The 17,296-nt window shown below is 53.5% G+C and overlaps 8 protein-coding genes across 8 annotated transcripts; 4 read left to right on the forward strand and 4 right to left on the reverse strand.

Moving 5' to 3' along the window:
• Positions 1-5: 5 nt before the first annotated feature.
• On the forward strand, positions 6-164 carry BU25DRAFT_415058 (uncharacterized protein; the record flags this gene model as incomplete). The annotated part of the gene is made up of 1 exon (XM_033707451.1): positions 6-164. The coding sequence occupies one exon, from the start codon at positions 6-8 to the stop codon at positions 162-164; it is 159 nt and encodes a 52-aa protein (XP_033556754.1).
• A 1,007-nt stretch (positions 165-1,171) lies between these two features.
• On the reverse strand, positions 1,172-3,409 carry BU25DRAFT_415060 (uncharacterized protein). The gene has a single exon (XM_033707452.1). The coding sequence runs from the start codon at positions 3,281-3,283 to the stop codon at positions 1,262-1,264; it is 2,022 nt and encodes a 673-aa protein (XP_033556755.1). The 5' UTR covers positions 3,284-3,409; the 3' UTR covers positions 1,172-1,261.
• A 124-nt stretch (positions 3,410-3,533) lies between these two features.
• BU25DRAFT_415061 (peptidyl-tRNA hydrolase) lies at positions 3,534-4,753 on the reverse strand. The gene is made up of 2 exons (XM_033707453.1): positions 4,351-4,753; positions 3,534-4,294 (listed from the first exon to the last, which is right to left on the reverse strand). Exons 1-2 carry the CDS (start codon positions 4,628-4,630, stop codon positions 3,987-3,989), a joined length of 588 nt encoding a protein of 195 aa, XP_033556756.1. The 5' UTR covers positions 4,631-4,753; the 3' UTR covers positions 3,534-3,986.
• A 113-nt stretch (positions 4,754-4,866) lies between these two features.
• Positions 4,867-6,498, forward strand: BU25DRAFT_415062 (uncharacterized protein). Its single transcript, XM_033707454.1, has one exon. The coding sequence runs from the start codon at positions 4,915-4,917 to the stop codon at positions 6,400-6,402; it is 1,488 nt and encodes a 495-aa protein (XP_033556757.1). The 5' UTR covers positions 4,867-4,914; the 3' UTR covers positions 6,403-6,498.
• A 957-nt stretch (positions 6,499-7,455) lies between these two features.
• Positions 7,456-8,083, forward strand: BU25DRAFT_206252 (uncharacterized protein). The gene has a single exon (XM_033701149.1). It carries the CDS (start codon positions 7,544-7,546, stop codon positions 7,946-7,948), a length of 405 nt encoding a protein of 134 aa, XP_033556758.1. The 5' UTR covers positions 7,456-7,543; the 3' UTR covers positions 7,949-8,083.
• A 354-nt stretch (positions 8,084-8,437) lies between these two features.
• On the reverse strand, positions 8,438-11,412 carry BU25DRAFT_206211 (uncharacterized protein). Its single transcript, XM_033701148.1, has 5 exons — positions 10,946-11,412; positions 9,916-10,898; positions 9,579-9,869; positions 9,217-9,525; positions 8,438-9,165 (listed from the first exon to the last, which is right to left on the reverse strand). The coding sequence occupies exons 1-5, from the start codon at positions 11,214-11,216 to the stop codon at positions 8,665-8,667; spliced, it is 2,355 nt and encodes a 784-aa protein (XP_033556759.1). The 5' UTR covers positions 11,217-11,412; the 3' UTR covers positions 8,438-8,664.
• A 1,979-nt stretch (positions 11,413-13,391) lies between these two features.
• Positions 13,392-15,508, forward strand: BU25DRAFT_402188 (vacuolar ATP synthase subunit B). The gene is made up of 8 exons (XM_033705035.1): positions 13,392-13,622; positions 13,682-13,766; positions 13,819-13,838; positions 13,892-13,927; positions 13,975-14,136; positions 14,186-14,511; positions 14,559-14,833; positions 14,887-15,508. Exons 1-8 carry the CDS (start codon positions 13,527-13,529, stop codon positions 15,438-15,440), a joined length of 1,554 nt encoding a protein of 517 aa, XP_033556760.1. The 5' UTR covers positions 13,392-13,526; the 3' UTR covers positions 15,441-15,508.
• A 1,157-nt stretch (positions 15,509-16,665) lies between these two features.
• BU25DRAFT_351926 (uncharacterized protein) lies at positions 16,666-17,133 on the reverse strand (the record flags this gene model as incomplete). The annotated part of the gene is made up of 1 exon (XM_033703377.1): positions 16,666-17,133. The coding sequence occupies one exon, from the start codon at positions 17,131-17,133 to the stop codon at positions 16,666-16,668; it is 468 nt and encodes a 155-aa protein (XP_033556761.1).
• Positions 17,134-17,296: the final 163 nt, after the last annotated feature.

The raw sequence follows: 17,296 nt of genomic DNA on the forward strand, positions 1-17,296 counted from the left end.
GCCAAATGGTGGTGTTGCAGGCTGTTTGCAGAGGATCTGACCGGAAAATTCTGCAATTGAGGGGCAGAACAGCCAGCAGGACTGCACCTGGGCTGTACTCCACAACCAGAAGGCTGGAGGGTCTGAAAATGGAGGGAATGGCTCTTGGGAGTGTGCTGAGATGAATTCTGATGGATTTGGGATGCCAGGAGGCCTGGGGAACTATATAGGTGTCGACCAGAAGTTGGTGTTGGTGCAGAAGACCAGGTATAATGATGCCATAGCACTCTGTCTTTTTTTTTGTTCATTTGTTTTGCACTTGCTCTGATTCCAGCAACTTTGCTCTGGGCCTGAGCTGCCACCATCCCTTGTACTTTCATTGAACCCACTCTCATGTAACTAAATCTTTGCATTACCAGAAGGGCTACTGCTTTTCTCATCTTCCATAGTCTTAGACTCAGATAGGACGTTAAAACAATCAATCAATCAATCAGTCAATCAAACCTTGAGGGCTGAGTAGTCTGGTCCCACTTGTTATATACTTCTAGCAAGTATGTGTGTATCAGAAGACATCAGTGGTACTGATCACTGATCCGTCAGATCGCTGATCATCCTGATCCTGCCAAGCCTGATCAAGTCACGTGTGATTCGTGCGACAAATCACGATACTAGAGTACGGTGTTGTTGGAAGACCTCATTTTCTGTACGAGCCTCTGTAAGCTGCATTACCCCTAGTTGCTGCAGCCCTTTTGGTATCGTATCTGGTTGTGAGCCTTGTCGTGGGCGTTCCGAATCCCGTGGTCGTAACAGCATCACCGGAAATGAGCAACTACGATGTAGCATGCGGGGAGGCCAAGGCTCACTACGATCCCGAGGCTAGGAGTATTCCCTCGGTGTCAATTCGATGACCGTTTGACGAAGGCGGTAAGGAGGCGGTCGAGAACCTACATAACACGACTGAGCCAAGACACAACGACTCGTCTTGTGACGGGCAGTGGAGAAATGTTGGCAGGCGCAGCGGCTGTTTCGCTATACTGGAGCATCCTCAGATGTACCCGAAGAACAAGGTAGAAGAGATCTTAGCACGAAGTCAAGAAATGCACTTACCGTCCAAGATGAATACCTTGCAAAGACGGTGAATGAAGAGTGTCACAACATGAAAGGGTGTTCTACCGCAAAACATCAATCGTGACCCGTCTATTGAGATGTTTCTATTAACAGAAGCACTTGATGAATGAGGTATCAGAAACACTAACCTTGTGTCAATATCGCAGCTGTACATCTACTGCAACCGCACACCAGCAGTCTTCAACTTCTTCGCCTGCTGATCGTGAGCACTTCCCACACCACCTGCCTTCGAGACTTCCAACGAGCTCTCAGCCATCTTCTTCTTCTCCTGAGCCACCTTATCAAGGTGTTTCTTGGTCTTTGTGTTTCCACTGCCCTTGCCATGGAACTGATGTGAAAGCTGCTTGAACGCCTCTTTCTGGTTCATCTGGCGGCCGTGTTCGTCAACGTAGTTCAGCTCGACGTTCGGCTTGTACTCCTTGTTAAAGATCTCCGCTAGCCTGCGACTCTCACTGACGTCAGCGTTGGTGTTCTGCTTGCGAGCCCATTCTTCGCGCTCGCGGGGAGTCATGGTGTTCCAGCGTGCGGAGTTGCGCTCGCGCTCACGCGCAATCTTGCGCTGGCGTTCGGCTTCGGCCTCGGCACGTTGCTTGTCCGCAAGAAACTTCTGGCGGTCGCGGTACAGCGCATTCTTGCTGCTTGCATCGTTTTCGGCAGCCACAAGGCCGCGCTGGCGCAGGAGTGCGAGAGTGGCACCCATGCCTCCATCGACTGTCTTTTCGGCCTCGAGACCGGTGTCTGTATTCTCGACTGACTTTGCTCGGGAGTGGCTGCGTTCCCATGCGTCTTCACCTTCCGTTGCTTCAGCGTAAGACTGTTCCATCTCAATGTCACCGTCGTCGTCGATGGGCTGTTTAGTCCCGATGCCATCAGAGACATGATTAGGCTTCCTCCGCCGCCTTCTCGCCTCCTCTTCCTCCTCATGATCTGCGTTTGCGCCAAGATTTTGCACAAATTCAGTCGTTTCGTCAATCACCAGGCCTTCGGCATCACCGTCTTTGGTCGATTCCACCACGTCAGGTGTCTGTGGCGCAGACGCCTCCTCTCGTAGCTGTCGCGCAATGTCTTCTGGGCGCATCTTCTTCCGCTTCTTGAGGGCTTTCTGCCGCTGTGCAGCAAGATTGGCTTGCAGATCGTCATCATCGATAAAAGACTCGTCGAACATACTATTCTTCTTCGCCTTGGGAACGGTTGCTGCGGCGCCGTCGAGCTCCATGTCCTCAGCTGGGTCTTCTGTAGGCGGCAGCACCGTCTCCTCATCGTCTTCAATGCGCTCTCGTTTGGCCTTCTTGGTCTTCTTCTTCTTTGGTTTCTTCATCTTGATTTCCGATATGTCCATATAGTCGTTGGCTGGTGCATCATCCTTGAGTATGTCGAGGCTAATAGCGATCCTTTTTGGTTGCGCAGCACCTGCAGCTGCCGCTTGTACATCTTCGACTGTCCGACCTTTGCCATCCAATGTGAATGCTTTGCCCTTCTTGCCCTCGATCTCTTCGTCATACTGCGCAAGGATAGATTTCTCGCCGTTCTCATCGTTCGGATCGTATGCGCGTTTTCGCTTCTTCGAGTCCAGGCGTTCCTGCAGGCGCTCTTTCTCCTTCAGGGCGACTGCCTCAAGTTCATCGTCGTCCTCAGCATCGACTGCTGTATCCTTGAGTACAAGAATCTGATCCTCGCCGTCGTCAAACTCATCAACTTCGTGACCAACCTTGACACCCGCAAGATCAGTTTCTGTGTACTGCATCGCCTCGCGTGCTTGCCGCTCCCGCTCCTCAAGCTCCTTTTGCATCTGCTCGGCCTTCAAGATCTTCTTCTGGCGCTTTTTGCTGCCCTTTAACCACGCCATATCATCGTCGTCGTTGCCATTGTCTGCAAGACCGCTGCCTTCGAGCTTCGCTACGCGCGCAGCCCTCTCACGCTCCTTCTTTATCGCGGCTGCGCGCTCCTCGCGCTTCTTCTTGGTTTCTTGTTCGGCATTGAGCTTCAACCAGTTGTCGTGGGCTGCTGCCTGGCGCGTATCGATCGTGCTCGCAGGTTCGTCGTCTGAGTCGTCGCCTTCCTTCGCAGCTTTAAAGACGGGTCCTTCTGGGTCAGCACTGGCAGAGCCGCCTGGCAGAGCGGGCAAGCCCATAGACAGGCGGATCTTGTTCGCCTCATCGATGCTGAGGTCCGCCATGGCTGCAGGTTGGAGGCGGTGGCAAATCCGAAGCGCGAATTGAAAAACGGTTCAGCTCAAAGTGGCAAGAACTCCTTGTCAGCACATTCAAAGGTATCGTTCGCTCACTCGTGGTGGATACTATACAATCGTAAAGCTGATGTGGTTTGACCATAAACGCTCTTTCCACATTCGCGGCAAGCCAAGCCACTATCGCTAGCGCGCCCGGTCCCTGCGCGGCAGCTACAAAATAAATTTCTACGGCGCGTCGACCTTCCTCTCACCAACAGCCTGTGCCAGTTTTCCCGTCCACCCTTAGGGGTGTGTTCGGTCGAGAGCTGGCAGTTCGTTCGTGACCATGGAGCTGTCTTGATCAGTGGATGTCAATTTCCGAACGACAGGCTGGAGAGCAAGTCGGCACGTTGCTGGAAGCCTGAGTTCGCCGCAAGGTTTGAGCTCGGTGGAAGGTGCGTGCCAGGCAGACTGATTCCTGTTCCCTTTTGCTAGACCGTCGGTCCATGACGCTTGGGACAAACCCAGTTGGCTACATACTTTACTTGCACTCAAGCTTTGAGTGTCGAGCTGGAGCAGCAGGTGCTGGCAAGAGGACCATCGACAGCATTGATGTTTGCTTCTTTTGTGCACCATGTATCATTTCTCTTCGCTGAAAATGCGGTCATGTCTTCGTAATGATGTGTTCTGCGCTTTGCGGTATGCTTTTCACTCACAACAGCTTCAGGTGTCCCGTGACCTGATCAATCACTCCCTTTGGTGCAGGTCCAATACCCAGCACAGTCGCACTGCCACTCGCAATCTGAGTACGACCTGCGTCATGAACGATGTGCGCAACCAGCCCCAGGCTCACAGCTTGCGCCTGCAGTATCTCCAGCTCCTCCTCGCCCTTCACCTGCAATGCCACCTTTGCTTGACCCATTCGTTCCCAGCGCTGGAGGATAGTCGAGTTCGGTGCGTGTCGAAGGAAGTGCTTGTAGCACGCTAGAGTCGCGTGACCGCATTGCGCGCCAATCTTGCCTGGAAGGTGGTCAGCATACAGTGAGCTACAGATTTATCTCCAGACGTGTACATACCCTTTGTCATGCCCAGATCTGTCCGCACTACCAGTACCATCTTGCATTCTTCGGTGTGGCCAGGGAACTCGGCAGGTGCTGTGTCGTCATCCTCGTCGTCGCTGGACTCGTCCTCTGACTCTTGTGCCTTCTCGCCCTTTCGCTGTGGTGGCTCGGAGATTGGACTACCTCCAAATAACCCTAGTGACTTTGCTGTGCCGAGGAAGTAGCCAGTGACACCAGCGAGTATGGCGCATGCGACCGCAATGTTCGCTGTGGAGGGCTGTGTGCCTTCCTGCATCGTCTGGTCGTGGCGGCTTGCGTTCGTTCTTTGTACTAGATGTATGGAGTAGGTATCGAGGCGACTGTAGCCTTGCTATCTCTGACTAAGTAGCGACTGTATGGGTATTGTGATGGCACTGATGGTGGTGGTTTGTAGGTGCCCGCACTCCGCGAAGTCAACGCGGTGATGCACGGACGCCTCCGCCATCTCGACTCGAAAGATTTCGAGCATCGGACCTCCGTGTCGCTGCCATCCACCCAAACACCGCGGCCACATCACCACCGCCGGTCGCAAAGTTCATCATGCATCCTCGCTGCCAATTGCTGTCGGGGCACTTGGCCACCGTCCTCCGCGCCCCCCAAACCGCGCAGCGAACCTTCACCACCTCCGCAAGCCTATACAACAAGAACCCCCTGCAACGGCGGAAGGGCGGCGATCTCGGCTCCCATTTGCCCAAGCATGTTATCTCGCAGGATCCTCACATCCCCGACTATCCATATGGCGACCATGCGCACTTCAAGCAGGCGAACAAGGGTCTCTACGGCGAGCAAATGATTCAGTTTGGCAACAACGTCTCCCGCAAGACTGAGACCAAGACAAGAAGGAAGTGGACACCCAATGTTTTGTCCAAGAGCTTGTACTCGGTTGCGCTGAAGAAGAGGATAAAGTTGCGTGTTACCTCAAATGTGATGAAGACGATCGATCGAGAGGGTGGTCTTGATGAATACTTGCTCAAGGACAGTGTCCAGCGCATCAAGGAGCTAGGACCCACAGGCTGGGCACTGAGATGGACTTTGATGCAGAGGCCTGAAGTCATTGACCGACTGCGCGCCGAAGCCGCTGCATTGGGGATCGACCAGGCCACCATCGATAAGCAATGGCCTACACCTGAGATGCTCTCTCAACAAAAGTATGCAGACCGCGTCCTGGCTCGTGAGCAGGCTCTTGCTCAGGCAGGAGAGGTCGAAGATGTTGAACAGGGTATGTGGGCTGAGGAGGAGGAGGGTGCAGAGGACGAGGTCAACGGCACTGAAGCAACAATCAAGGACGCGCTGGAAGGTCAAGAGGTGATCGCCCGCAAGAAGGCGTACGGCGAATATGTCTCAGCCACCATAGCTGCGAAGCGTTACCTGAAAAGAGGGCTAGTCGACAGTGAAGAGGAGGGTTTGAAGCTCGCCTTTGTCCGCCAAACAGAGCGTATGGACGCACGATGGAAACTTCACGCCAAGTTTACGGAAAAGACCAAGGAAATGTTCAGCGCCCAAGACCTCAAGGAGCTCAAGACCCGTCTGAAACTCCCCAACATGCACATCAGTCTACTTAGAAAAATTGCATACAATCAACATCGACGCGCGCAGGCTGAGGCAGCGGGAGGTTGGGAAGCATGGCGAGAAGTCAAGAAGGCAGCGAACGCGGAGAAGGCTGCTCAAATAAAGAGCAACATTGACGCGCTCGGTGGTCCTGAGGCGTTGAAAGCAAGCAGAAAGGCCACATTCGCAAAGGCAATTGCAGAAGCCGAGACTGCGTCCACAAACCAGGCACTCGACGAGCAGACGCGGCAGTACCTCGAGAGCGCGATCAGCAAGGCGGACATGGCGATCAAGGCCAAGGCTGCGGGCGGCGCCCAGGAGTACGTTGAGATGTCAATCGAGGAGCTTAAGAAAGCGAGCAGTCCAGGTTTGAGTGAGCTGTTCCAGGGTTCGAGTAAGGAGAAGAATGCTGGGGGTGATGCGTGGGCGGCGCTGGTCAACTCGAGCAACAAGCCAGCGGAGAGCAGGCCGAACGCGTGAGAAGACTCGTAAGTGTAGGCTTGTTTGTAACACCATTGTTCATACTTCTTGTAACTCTACAGCATTGGGTGGAGTACTTCAATGCACTATTCCAGACATGATTGATGTCAGCCCTCGCCGCGGCTTTTCTGTCATTGTTGCGCTTACTTATTCCCCCCTGTACATTGCTGCAGGAAGGTGTGGTGGAGGCTGTGTGGATAACATCATCACCTTGCCATTTTGCGTTTGAACTTCGCTTCACCACATCAGGCATCAGCCTCCCGCTTTTGCCCTATGGATAGCTTGTGTCTTCTTTCTCCTTATGTCTTTGATGGACACTTGATCAGCTACACGTTACGGATTCCAGCGTTCCCTCGTTTCACCTGGTTTATTATGTGCTACAACCTCAGCCTTGTCCATACTAGCGCCAGACTGGACAACTGCATACCCTCCTGGGCAGAGGGTTCGGCCGCAACTTTCGGACCACCTTCGCAACACCTTTGCTGTCGAGAGAGCTAGGCTTCGTTTCCCAGCAGGTGTTCCACGTGTAGAAATACATGTGAGTGACTACGTTCCTTATCAACGTACAAACGGTTTACTGTAATTTCAGACTCATCTTCTACGATGACCAAGAATAGAGGTCCAGTGGCGACCTTTCGAACGCGCCAGGTGTCTTTCTGACGAACGATACATCAAGCACTGCCCTCGAGAACCTGAACAACCTGCCTGACCGAATGCACGATGCCCACGCAAACCGGCTTTCGCACCTGTCTGGACTCAACTCGCTTGCCAGTTTCGCATCAGCCTTCAGCCGCAACGATACAACGTCGTTCATAACCGCTCATTCTAATTATGGCAGCCCGGTACTTGCTCATACGATGAACACAATGAGAAGACTTGTTACGATTCGCGAAGAAGTGTCTACCAAACCAGCGCTACCCGAACCTCTCACGAAGCTTGGAGAAGATTACTATGAAGGCTTGTGACGGCAAGATCTGCTTCTCCCTCTTGACAAAGAGCTTAACTGGTCTGGCAAAGGACAGCATGTTACTTTCCTTCCTACCAAGGAACCTCCGCTGGTTATCGTGCCTCATCTCGGAGCGTCTTTGATAGCAAATGTGGACAAGGTACTTTGTCGACGAATTGCATTGCAAGGAAATCCATGAGATGTTCGCGGACTGGGACCGTCGCCAATGCTCTCCTGGAGGTCAAGCACTTACAGGACCTTTGGTATCATCATATTGTCCGGCTCGTAGGAACTTACCTCCGTGGCTGTGATTTTGCCCTGCTTATGTACCCAGTTGCGGACTATCGCCTAGGCCAATTTCTGCAAGATACAGTTGACTTACCGTCGTGGAATCGGTACCCTCGTGTCGCTTTCCTCGTAGGCAGCATGAGCTGCATAGCCTCTGCGATTCGCTACGTTCATGATCACACAAGGAAGCACATGGACACAAAACCGCAAAATATCCTTGTCCAAATTGAGATTGTCGTAAGCTTCGACCGATATCGGTGGAAAGTATATATCCGGAACCATATGTCTACTCTCGTGAAGACGAACAATTGAAGAAAGTGCCAGCTCAGCGTTCAAATGAACACGGCCATCGACAATATTGGATACTGCGACATCAGCAGCAGGAGACTAACTGTCATCACCATGTTGCTACATACCTTCCAATCGGTTGTCTCACGTACACACATAACCTCGGTTGGGCTCAGGGTTGGGGTCGTAAAATCTTCAATTCCGTATAAGCCATCTTGATAACCGTCTCCACGTATCCAAACCATGATGCTTTTCCCAACGCACCAACGCGCATCGCAACAACGCATCCACGCACCGTAATGTACAAGAAGTGATTATATAACTCAGACAGTGAGCAATGAGAATATGCGCACAGGATGCCTCGAAGCCAAGAGAAAGATGGACGACAAGAGAATTGATGGAACAACGACAACAGGTATTCCGCCCAATGTTTAAAATGAAAAACTTGCGCCGAGTAAGAGATGATGTGTGGTATGATGACAAGTATGTGAGAGTCGAAACGCCGCGCTGTACATGATCAAGGACATGATCTGGATGCCGAGCAGGATTATTTCAGGCCTGACAGGTCTCTTTGATATGAACCGTGATGAGGATCGGCCCTTCCTAAGAGATATGCGTGACTGCTAGGCAACAATACCTAGTTGCTTGCACCAGCCTGAAGTACCTCAGGTAAGATCGACCACGGCAGAGGCTAGTCGAAGTGGCGAATATGGAACAGTTTGAGGGCTGCCAGGCAACGTCTAGCTGCCTGCCTTCATTCTCTTGCCGCCGCCTACCCGTGGACTTTGCTTAATCTTGGGCCCATCGTCGTCCTGATCTAGTTTGACTGTACTCCGCCGTCGCTTCCCGGTGATGTTGGGCGAAGTGTTGACGCTAGCCGTGTGTGAACTCTGGCTCTGTTGCTTGACCATTTGGTGAGCTGCAGGGGATGGCGTGTGCATCATGTGAGGCGATCCGTTCATGACTCCATTGGGCAGTAATTGGTTCGCCATGGCTGGTGACATGAACATTGGTTGACCAGGCTGCCCTGGGCCCTGTGGTCCACGTGCGCCAGGCGGCATGTTTCCTTGTTGCTGTCCAGGGTTCGGTGGTCCTTGCATCTGTGGGTTTTGTTGGCCCATGGCGCCGGATGTGTTCTGCATCATGCTGTTCCAGGATTCGAGTGCTTCGCTGGGCTTCATGTTGGAGTTTTCAAGATAGTGAGTCATTAAACTCGACATGTTGTTCATCGTTTCGTAGATCTGATCCGGTCAGTGTCGGTACAGAGGTTGAGAGTGGTGAGAGAAGCTGACCTCAAGATAATGCTGCAGCGCAGGAGGTATGCCCAGATCGGTTACGCCAGTGCTGAGCAGCTTGGATAAAGGGAGGTATGGTTCTGGTGGCTCGAGTGCGTTGCGCTGTTGTTGCTGCTTGTTCTTGGCTGCATTCTTATTCATACGTGGCGACTGATTCGGGTTCATCGGGTTGGGAGACGGCTGCAGGAACAGCTGTTCCAGAGCATTGCGTGGGATGTACTGTTGATGACCTGTTCCTTCGAATTGCAGCCATTCCATTTTGTCAGAGCCTGACCAGAATGCTGTTAATTTTCCAGTGTATACGACCTGGCATATTAATCAGTACGAAGCTTGACGTGGAGTGTTGTAGGGGTATATACCTGACACTGGTTTTCGTAGGTGTAGATGAACTTTGCTCGGTCGCAGGTGACTTTGGTCTCGCCAGGTCCCGCGTTCTCCTTGGCACCGTCCAAGGTGATCTGGATGTTTTGGATATCCGTATTGAAGACCGTGTAGAAGTACCTCGGTAACGCGGCGCAGACAATCTCAAACTGCTTCGTGCGCTCCTTGGACGTGGAATAGAGCACGTGAATAAACGACCCACTGTCGTTGAAGAACTTGTCCACAAAGCTTTGCCACAAGGTCACCTGATTCTGTTCACCACGGGACGACTGGAATTGTTAGTCGAGGTTTTCAAACAGGGAATGCTATACCTACTGTGAACTTTCCTAACTGGTCTACAAAGTTCATCAGCTTCAGTGTCCCCTGTCCACCGGACTGAGCCTGGCTCTGCTTCAGCATGGCCATGTTCCGAGCTTGGGCTTGAGCCTGGGCAGCCTGGGCAGCCTGGGCTTGACTCTGTGCCTGTGCTTGCTGTGCCATTGCAGCGTTGCGCTGCTGCATCTGAGCTTGATTTTGGGGCTGCTGACTAGGTTGTTGAGGCAGGCTAGGGGGCTGAGCCGGTGCTGGTATCTGTTGCTGAGGTTGAGGACCTGACTGTTGCGGCTGTTGCTGCTGCTGTGGCTGTTGCTGTGGCTGCTGCGGCGGCTGTAGCTGTTGGGGAGGTTGCGGTTGGGCAGCAGGCGAAGCTTGTCCTTGATGGCTCATCGCAGATGGTGGGCGTAATGGGCCTTGCTGAGGCTGCGAAGTTGTTGGTGGTCCTTGGTTCCCAGACTGACTGTGATTGCTTGACTGAGACTGCGCATGCTGCATGGCAATTGCTTGTTGCTGTAAATGTTGTTGTTGTTGCTGCTGCTGCTGCTGTTGCTGCTGCTGTTGCTGCTGTTGCTGCTGTTGCTGCTGCTGCTGCTGCTGCTGCTGCTGCTGTTGATGCTGCTGTTGCTGCTGTTGCTGCTGCTGATGCTGCTGATGCTGTTGATGCTGCTGCTGGGCTTGCTGGGCTTGATGTGCGGCTTGAGCCTGTGCCATGGCAGCTGCTTGCTGAGGATTGCCTCCTTGTTGGCTGACCATTTGCTGCTGTTGTTGTAATTGTTGCAGATGTGGCGATAGTTGGACAAACGGCTGTCCCATCTGCTGCGCCCGTAGCTGGTGCATTTGCTGTGGGGTCATACCCGCCATGGCATTCGGGAATCCCATACCCATTCCGCCTTGCTGTTGAGCCTGCATTTGCTGCGATTGCTGCTGTCGCATAAAGGCCTGTTGCTGAAGAGCAGCCTGTCGTTGCATCATGGCAGGGTTTACTGTATGTGGTTAGCCACTATACGAAACAGACACTTGTCAAACTCACTCATTCCTGGGTGCTGTGGTTGCTGCTGGAACATCTGGGCTTGCTGCGGCTGCAGATGGGAAAGCGCATGTGCATTGGGCCCCATTCCGGGCTGCATACCCATCATGGGTCCAGCCTGGCTGACCGGGCCATTGGGACCTGATACACCCGGGTGCATGCCTGGTGGCATATGCTGGCCTGGATTTGGTCCTCCACCTGCCATGGGGTGCCCAGGCGGTAACCCTTGAGGATGCATGCCGCCGTTATGCGGAGGGTAGCTCGTTGTCATCATCTTGCTCGGTCAATGTGCGCAGAATGCGTGTTGCTGGCCGGTTTGTGGGGCCGAGGTTGCTGAGGAAGGGTCGCCAGACACGGCAGGTGCAACGGGCGACTCCAGGAAGGAGGAAGTTGGGGCGTGGTCCGTACTGCTACCGCTCACACAGCATGCGTGTCCAACGGAGTCAGAGCCAAGAGTAGAGGTGGCAGAGCAACGGCGTGTCGGCAGAGCAATCCAACTTTTCGACAACGATCCAAGTCTAGGACGCGAGAGCGCCGCGACAGTGAGGTGTAGGCTGCCCGCACAAATGTCGCGATCGGAGTAACGAACGCTGGGTCGGTCGGCGACCGGCAAGTGCCGCGGCTGAGATACGACAATGAAGCCTAGAGGGCGTCGCAGTCGCGCGGATGGGTGGCTCAGGCTCTCAGGCGCGCAGGGTGGTGGTGTCGAGAGGTGCTGCCGGTGTTGGCGCGATATGGGATCGTGCGGTCTGGTCGTGTCGCATCCGGTCCCGCCAGCAAAGCGATGTGGAAGCGAACCCTGAGATCAGGAGAGAGAGAGACCGCAATGGGCGCAGGGCGTGTCGTCTGTCAGCGGGCGAGTATGCGACAATGCATCCGCAGTGCGCAGAGGGTCCAGGGCCTGGAGTAGTGCCAGGAACGCAGGCGTTCGATGGTGGTGGTGTCGGGGTGATCTGCAGTAGGAGAGAGGAGGCCCGTTTCGGTTTCGGTGGCTGGACAACGTGATTTGTCGCGCGCTCGCTGCACACTTTCGCGACAGCAAAATGACTTCGCAGCAGGGGACCTTCAGGATATGTCGCCTTTTTTGTTCGACTGCGTCTACTGCGATACTCCTATAGCATCCAGGATCCTGGAGGCCTTCCGGTATCCACACTTTGCTGGCGGGTGACGCTGTCTGAGTTCGGCCTCAGAACCTTGGCGCCGCGCTAGTGCGAGCTCTCACTTTTCTCCCAGCTGTTTCTGCACTTTCTTTCCAATACCTTTTCGAACACCGCCCAACACCGAGTTTCCCCACCGCGCACTATCGTGCTCTGGATGCCGACGCTGCGTTAGGAATCTCGTGTTGGGCCCGCGTGAATCACATCACCAGGTAAGTTTCTTCACTATTTTCTCTGCTTTTCGCACACTTGGCGAGATGATACTCATGCAACTTCTTTTCCAATCCGATTCGACCTTGAAGAAAGCAGCGCTGTTCGGTTGCCCTTCGCCGGGCGACTGCTACTTGCCAGTACTGTTGTCTGACCTCCATATCTACTCTTGTGTTCTACTAGATATTCGGCTTCTCCTTGCTAACAGCCAAGCACAGAATCGAATGTAGACCTGCGCACTCGCCTCGCTCGCGCACCTGGTATGTCTGAGGTGACTCACCACAGTCTGGAGGTCTGCTGCCTCTCAAGCTCTGCAATCGTGCAACACATCAGGATCGCCCTCTGGGCCGCCTCGTTCATGCTAACCGTCAGATCCTCTAGCTTGCTTAGCTGTATACTATGGTACGTTACACGTGATTTTCTTCTCTGTTACATCCTCATCCTACATGATGAAAAACTTCCACAATTCGCAGTTTCCACGCTAGCCCCAAATGAACCTTTTTCGGGGACAATGAGCGCGAATACCTTCCTTGGATGTCTGATCTTTGGCACTATCCATACATTGCTTTTTCGACCTGCTCTCTCGAAGCATGTGCTAACGAGCATGACAGATGTGACACGTTCGCCGCCTAACTGCACCGCATGCTTACGACAGCCCTCGACGTGCCTTCGATACACTCGAATCTTCTATTCTTAGGGAGCGGACACGTCAGTGGCACAGTTGGATATACTAGTAGCTTTGATAACGAAAAACTTTGCTTGGCATGCAAATCTTCTCTCATACGTGATGTGCGAACCATGACCCTTCAGCTGTGAGCGTGAACAGTTTTATTCTGTCCAAGCTGCGCCTGCATGCACGAAAACTTCCAACAGCGCCATTCTCATCACAATCTGTCGCAGTCACGGCATGTCAGAGGATAAGCTCAGGAAAGACAGACTCTGGTATGCCAAAGGGCAAGTCAGCGCCGAGAATCGATATGGATTGAATGTGCGTCGTTGTAGTGTGCTGGTCTAAGAAAACGTGCAGTGCGGTGCTGTGGTTATCAACTCGTGAACGGCGTCATGGCGCACTGACGTTTCCAAGCTGCAACGCTAGCTTCCCGCCCACCACCTCCAACTTCGTCACCCAGACCTGCGAGGACCACCGCCTATTGCGCCCCGCCAAACACTCTGCCTTGAGCGACACCCACCTCGAACCGCTCATCATCACCGCCAGCATGGCCAGCCTCGACCCCCGCATGATGTCCGTCCAGCCTCGGATACGATACAACACGATTGGCGGCGTGAACGGTCCTCTGGTCATTCTCGACAACGTACGCAGCTATCGAAGCTCCAGCGCAATGCGATATAGGCTTACACGCTTGGTGGATAGGTCAAATTCCCCCGATTCAACGAGATCGTCTCTCTGACGCTGCCTGATGGCACCGAGCGCTCTGGACAGGTCCTCGAAGCTCGAGGTAAGCTCGCGCAGCCCTGCATCTACGCGCAGAAGCTAATATCAGCATACAGGCGACCGAGCCGTCGTTCAGGTATATCAATACTGCAATACTCGCCACCCTACATGTTCCTAATCGTGACGCAGGTTTTCGAAGGCACATCTGGAATTGACGTCAAGAAGGTACATGCAAACGCACGGTTCTTGGAGGACACATCTGACAGACGCAGACCAAAGTCGAGTTCACAGGACACAGCTTGAAGCTTGGTGTCTCCGAAGACATGTTGGGTCGTATCTTCGATGGATCTGGAAAGGCCATCGACAAGGGCCCCAAGGTGCTTGCTGAGGACTACCTCGACATTAACGGTAGCCCTATCAACCCGTACTCTCGAGTAAGGCACTCCATAAAACAAACGATGACTTTGAGGCTGATGCGTCTAGGTGTACCCCGAAGAGATGATCTCCACCGGTATCTCCGCTATCGACACCATGAACTCGATTGCCCGTGGCCAGAAGATTCCCATCTTCTCTTCGTCCGGTCTGCCCCACAACGAGATTGCTGCTCAGATTTGCCGACAGGCTAGTTTGGTCAGTGGACCTACTAGGGTTGACAAGGGCGTCCACGACGGACACGCAGACAACTTCTCCATTGTTTTCGGTGCTATGGGTGTCAATTTGGAGACGAGCCGTTTCTTCACAAGAGATTTCGAGGAGAACGGCAGCATGGAGCGCGTCACCCTGTTCTTGAACTTGGCGAACGACCCTACGTAAGTGGACATGGCAGACCCAGGTCGACTTCACTGACGCAGAACAGCATCGAACGTATCATCACTCCTCGTCTCGCCCTTACCACCGCCGAGTACTACGCTTACCAGCTCGAGAAGCACGTCTTGGTCATTCTTACCGACTTGTCCTCCTACTGCGATGCCCTTCGTGAGGTCTCCGCTGCCCGTGAGGAAGTGCCTGGTCGTCGTGGTTACCCCGGTTACATGTACACGGATTTGTCGACCATCTACGAGCGCGCTGGTCGTGTTGAGGGCCGCAACGGTTCCATTACCCAGATCCCCATTCTGACCATGCCCAACGACGGTGAGCACCATGTAACACGCATACTCAATCGTGCATAGACTAACTGGGTTTAGATATCACACATCCCATCCCCGATTTGACAGGTTACATTACGGAAGGCCAGATCTTCATTGACCGTCAGCTGTACAACAAGGGTATCTACCCGCCGATTAACGTCCTGCCGTCGCTCTCTCGTCTCATGAAGTCTGCCATTGGTGAGGGCCGCACACGAAAGGACCACGGCGATGTCTCCAACCAGCTGTACGCCAAGTACGCCATTGGCCGTGACGCCGCCGCCATGAAGGCAGTTGTTGGTGAGGAGGCCCTGTCGTCGGAAGACAAGCTGTCCCTTGAATTCCTCGAGAAGTTCGAGCGCTCTTTCATCGCCCAGGGTGCGTACGAGGCCCGTTCCATCTTCGAGTCGCTCGACCTCGCGTGGTCCCTGCTCCGTATCTTCCCCAAGGAGCTCCTCAACCGTATCCCCGCCAAGATCCTCGATCAGTACTACCAGAGGAGTCGAGGCCAGGGCGACAACAAGAAGACTGCGGCTGCGAAGGATGCGAGGGACAACGTGGCCCAGAACGAGGAGCAGAACGGGCAGCAGGGCGAGAACCTGATCGACGTATAAGATGCGGAGGGTGTATAATCGATCGTCAAGTCATAGTCAGCGAAATAGATACTTTGAGTTTCTTTGCGAAATTGTTCATCAGCAAGTGCAATCCCCTCAAAGTGTTGAATGATGATAAACCGAAGTGAAGGCAAGTTCTGATGTAAATATAACAACTCGTCTTCACCTCAGATCAGACGTAAACAAATTCCATGTCATATCGACCGCAACTCGTCACCCGCCCACTGGTACTGCTGCCGTTTCTCGTTTCTCGCAATCTTGACCGTGACTGCATACTCTTGGTGTACGGCAATGGATACTCTCAGGTAAGAACAAACGATTTCCTGCTTCTCTTAACTTTGATCAAACGGTGGAGGGCGCCAATTTACCACCGTTCGATCTACGATATCAACTTGACCCCTAAGGGATCCTATACATGGAGGTGTGTACTTCTACCCACACATCCCTTTGCAAGAGCGTGAGGCTCTTCACACTTTGATGACCAGCCTCGATCAGTTTGCATTCGGACGGTGGACTGGGGCTGTGCCTCCTGTGCACCCAAGCATAGGACCTCCACTCGGCACTGAAGTGCGCGTGGTCCACTCATGGCGCCAAGGAGAGCAACCGTACGTCACCGTGGGACTGATCTGGGTGTACTAAGATATGTGAGTTGACGCTCCTCACGGCACTGTGGCCATCTTAGTTTGCTATACAATGAATGAACTGATGGACTCTAGACGTTGTGGACATTATGTGACGATGGCGCACATCTACCTGGACGGCTCGGAATCTGTGGGTTTTAACGGACTACGTTGGTACAAGAAGACCGGCAAGAGAATGTGGCATTTCTGGTCAGTGAGGCTTCGCGAATCGAAAAGACATTCAGCAAGAGAATTGACCTAGTGCAACGAAATTGTCCTTGGCCAACGGACTTTCGTCCACCTGGAATGCCAACGCTCAACCGTGAGAGGCATCTTCCTCTTATCCTATTCATCGACCTCTTCTCCTTCTCCCTACAGTTCCCTTTCCGACTCTCGATCTCCTTCGCCTTATCGTCGGCCACCACCAACACCAGCCTCGAATCGTTCTTCCTTCACCTCCAGGTCACCTTCGCCCCTGAGCTCTGAACGGTCTTCATACTCTGATTTGGTATGTCCAATATTGTACAGTCTCATGCTCTTGTTGTTACACTCCCAGAACGCCTTTCGCTAACATGCAGTGATACAGTCTTCTCCTACTCCCATCTTCACTTCGCCCTGGGACTCGCATTGTCGAACTCCTCCACGCCAGCCCGAGGACTGCCCATCGGTTCCACCCTTCTCGCCCCTCGATCTGGCACTACAACCGTAGATGGACTTTGCGTGTAGAAATTGCCGAGTATCGCCCACATCTTGTCTCGCAGTCCCTGGAATGGCTGCTTGCCCTTTTCTGGGTTCATTGGATCGTTGGCGAAGTCGTAGAAGAAGATGCCGTGCACGACGATGAAGCTGATCATGCTCCACTGCACGATCTTGGTCCACTTATTCCAAGTTGGCTTGATCGACTTCAGCCGTGTGCGGCGCTTGAACTTGCGCTCGAAGTGGAATTGTTGCTTCTCGGTCAGCTCGCGGAGATTGGGCGGCCATGTCTTCTTTGCGCGGAATCGATTGCGGGCGAAGTCGAAGGGCGGGAGCTGGCTCTGCTTCCGGCCAAGCAGGCGGTTGATAAAGCCCATCGCCGACATGGCGTCGGTTGTGTATGCGACAATTGACGACGGTGAGGTCTTGAATGCGGCGCTGCGAACCTCCAAACTGATGATGTTCGAACAAACCTCCGGACAGCTCGCGCAGGGCTGCGCTAGCCAGTCTTGGCATCGCACTTTTGCTAGGTATGACTGG

The sequence above is a fragment of the Macroventuria anomochaeta genome, assembly GCF_010093625.1.
Source record: "Macroventuria anomochaeta strain CBS 525.71 unplaced genomic scaffold BU25scaffold_43, whole genome shotgun sequence".
NCBI lineage: Eukaryota > Fungi > Ascomycota > Dothideomycetes > Pleosporales > Didymellaceae > Macroventuria > Macroventuria anomochaeta.